A 2,650-nucleotide genomic window follows, 5' to 3' on the forward strand; every position below is an offset into this window, starting at 1 on the left:
ATATGACCAAAGAAGACTATTATTTTGACTATTTCAGACATGCATGGCATTCTCCTTGGTCTGATAACTGCCAGATTTCTTGGACTGAAGATTTTTTGGTTTTGTCCTAAAGAAAGTGAACCGTTATATTCAAGATGTTACTGGCCCTGATGCTTTAATGTTTTCAGGTTGGTTTTGATGTCTGTTGCTTTGTGCTATTAAGCTGGTGTTTATTTGTATCTGTCTTTTTTTTTTTTGCTTTAGACCTGATAGCACTGAAAGAGGAGAGTCAAGAAATGAATGAAGTGGAAGTGAAAGATTGGTGTAAGAAACATCATGATTTCATTACCGGAGGAAAATACACACAGACTGAAAAGACTTCCTCAGAAAACAGAGCTCAGAAAAACAAATCTAACAGCTGTTTTACCTGCCATCAATGTGGAAAGAGTTTCTCCCAAAAACAAAACATTAAAGTCCATATGAGAATTCACACTGGAGAAAAGCCTTTCACTTGTACTCAGTGTGGACAGAGCTTTACACGTAAAGAAACCCTTAATGGCCACATGAGAATTCACACTAGAGAGAAGCCTTTCAAATGCCAAGAGTGTGGACAGAATTTTACACAAAAAGGAAACCTCAATGCCCACATGAGAGGTCACACTGGACAGAAGCCTTTCACTTGCATTCAGTGTGGACAGAGTTTTACACGTAAAGAAACCCTTAATGCACACATAAGAATTCACACTGGAGAGAAGCCTTTCATCTGCCAACAGTGTGGACAGAGTTTTACACAAAAAGGCAACCTCAATGCCCACATGAGAATTCACACTGGAGAGAAGCCTTTCACTTGCAAACCGTGCGGGAAGAGCTTCTCACGAAAAGAATGTCTGCAGACTCACTTGAGAATTCACATTGGAGAGAAGTCATTCAAATGTATTCTGTGTGGAAAAAAATTCATAAGTAAAGTAAACCTTTATCAGCACATGAAAATTCACTCAAGCGAGAACTGTTTTGTATGTCTTCAGTGTGGAATGAGTTTCATAGATGGGAAACAACTCAAGGATCATGTCAAAATTCACATCGGAGAGAAGCCTTTCATGTGCCATCACTGTGGAAAGACTTGCATAAACAAATCAGTCCTTAAAGTTCACATTAGAGGTCACACTGGAGAGAAGCCTTTCAGCTGCCCTCAGTGTGGAAAGAGATTCACACAAAAACCAAACTTTGAAGTCCACATGAGAATTCACACTGGAGAGAGGCCTTTCACATGTCTTTGCTGTGAGGAGTTTTTCACATATGAAAGAGACCTGAATCATCATTTGCTAACTCATTCTGGAAAGCAGTAGCAATGTTCCTCCGAGTGGTAAGAGGGTTACAGGAAACAACAGTTTCAGAAATAAAGTGCATATTCACTCTGGATAAGGCCATCTAATTTTCAAAGTGTAATTTAAAAAATCATCACACTTAAATATACACATGAAAATGTTTTGCAGATGATAAGAGCATTTTCACTATATTTTTGATGCCGTTTGAATACTGTAACAAATATAACTTTATACTTTTTTGTTAAACATATTTCTGTTGTTACAGGTAATGAAATTAATTGTTAATCTTTACAATAATACCATAATAATTCAGTGTGAAAATTGAATTATGATGGCGGCAGCAGCCTTTCAGAATTGCTGAATCTGTCGCCGATCATTCACATCTGGCAGAGAAGTCACAAATGAAATTGGGCATCGTTAAACCGGCACAGATTTTATCTCTGGAAGACCAACTCGCAACCAGTGGCAGAGACAGAAGGATGTCCAAGGCGGCAATGGACCCCAGGCGCCTCCCCAAAATTTTATTCACTACTGGTAGTTTTATGCTGATTGATGTCTCATTTCACCTCTTGCTGAAAGAACATTTTTATCCCGGGTTATAAAACACTTGAGTAATTTTTCTTGATTTACTGTACTTAAAGTCCCCCTATAGTCAAATATTTTATCCCTTAAAACTTATCTTTGATCATCAAAATGACATATTTAAATGTTTTTTCTTGTGAAAATAATTTTCTCATGCCTTAAAATAGCTTGAATGTAACTCTACACCCTTGCCTCATTTACTATACGCGGATCTATGAATATGCAAATGAGTCCCGCCTCCACTCAGTCGCCCCAGCCAGCGCCTCCTGATCCACCGAACTGTAGTAACCGCAAAACAATGGCATACACGGATAATGACTGATAAAACTATCTTTTTACTAGCGGACAACTACAGTGAATACTGTAACATTCGTTAAAGTTACTGCTGTTTCAAACCATATTTCTGGGTCAGCCTTTGGGAAACTACAGTTTTAAGGAGAAAATACTCTGCAATGGTGTTGATTAATAGATTGGCAAATGGTTTGTCTAAAAGCATATTAAAAACACCACATAGGCAAATAAAAAACAAAGTCCCCCTGTAGTGAAAATCAAAATTTTTAAGTATTATTTTGGGGGATCTGTACTTTACTCAAGTGCAGTTTAAACTGACTATACTGCAAAAACGGAATGCTACGTCCAAAAATGTCTTGGGTTATGAATGTAACCATGGTTCCCTGAGAAGGGGAACAAGATACTGTGTCTGCTAATGCTATGAAGAACTTAATCAGCGATAAGAGAGCAGACGGATCCTTATCCTAGCGCTG

General features: G+C 38.0%; 1 protein-coding gene across 2 annotated transcripts; it reads left to right on the forward strand.

Annotated features, from left to right (window-relative positions):
- The first annotated feature begins 247 nt into the window (after positions 1-247).
- On the forward strand, positions 248-1,776 carry LOC107694483 (gastrula zinc finger protein XlCGF7.1-like). Of its 2 annotated transcripts, XM_016494189.1 has the most exons (2): positions 248-912; positions 1,005-1,200. In XM_016494189.1, the coding sequence occupies exons 1-2, from the start codon at positions 276-278 to the stop codon at positions 1,121-1,123; spliced, it is 756 nt and encodes a 251-aa protein (XP_016349675.1). In that variant the 5' UTR covers positions 248-275; the 3' UTR covers positions 1,124-1,200. The 2 variants fall into 2 exon arrangements, with proteins under 2 accessions (XP_016349675.1, XP_016349674.1); XM_016494188.1 differs by having other exon boundaries at positions 248-1,776.
- Positions 1,777-2,650: the final 874 nt, after the last annotated feature.

The sequence above is a fragment of the Sinocyclocheilus anshuiensis genome, unplaced genomic scaffold (assembly GCF_001515605.1).
Source record: "Sinocyclocheilus anshuiensis isolate Anshui unplaced genomic scaffold, SAMN03320099.WGS_v1.1 scaffold3463, whole genome shotgun sequence".
In the NCBI taxonomy this organism is placed as follows: Eukaryota; Metazoa; Chordata; class Actinopteri; order Cypriniformes; family Cyprinidae; genus Sinocyclocheilus; species Sinocyclocheilus anshuiensis.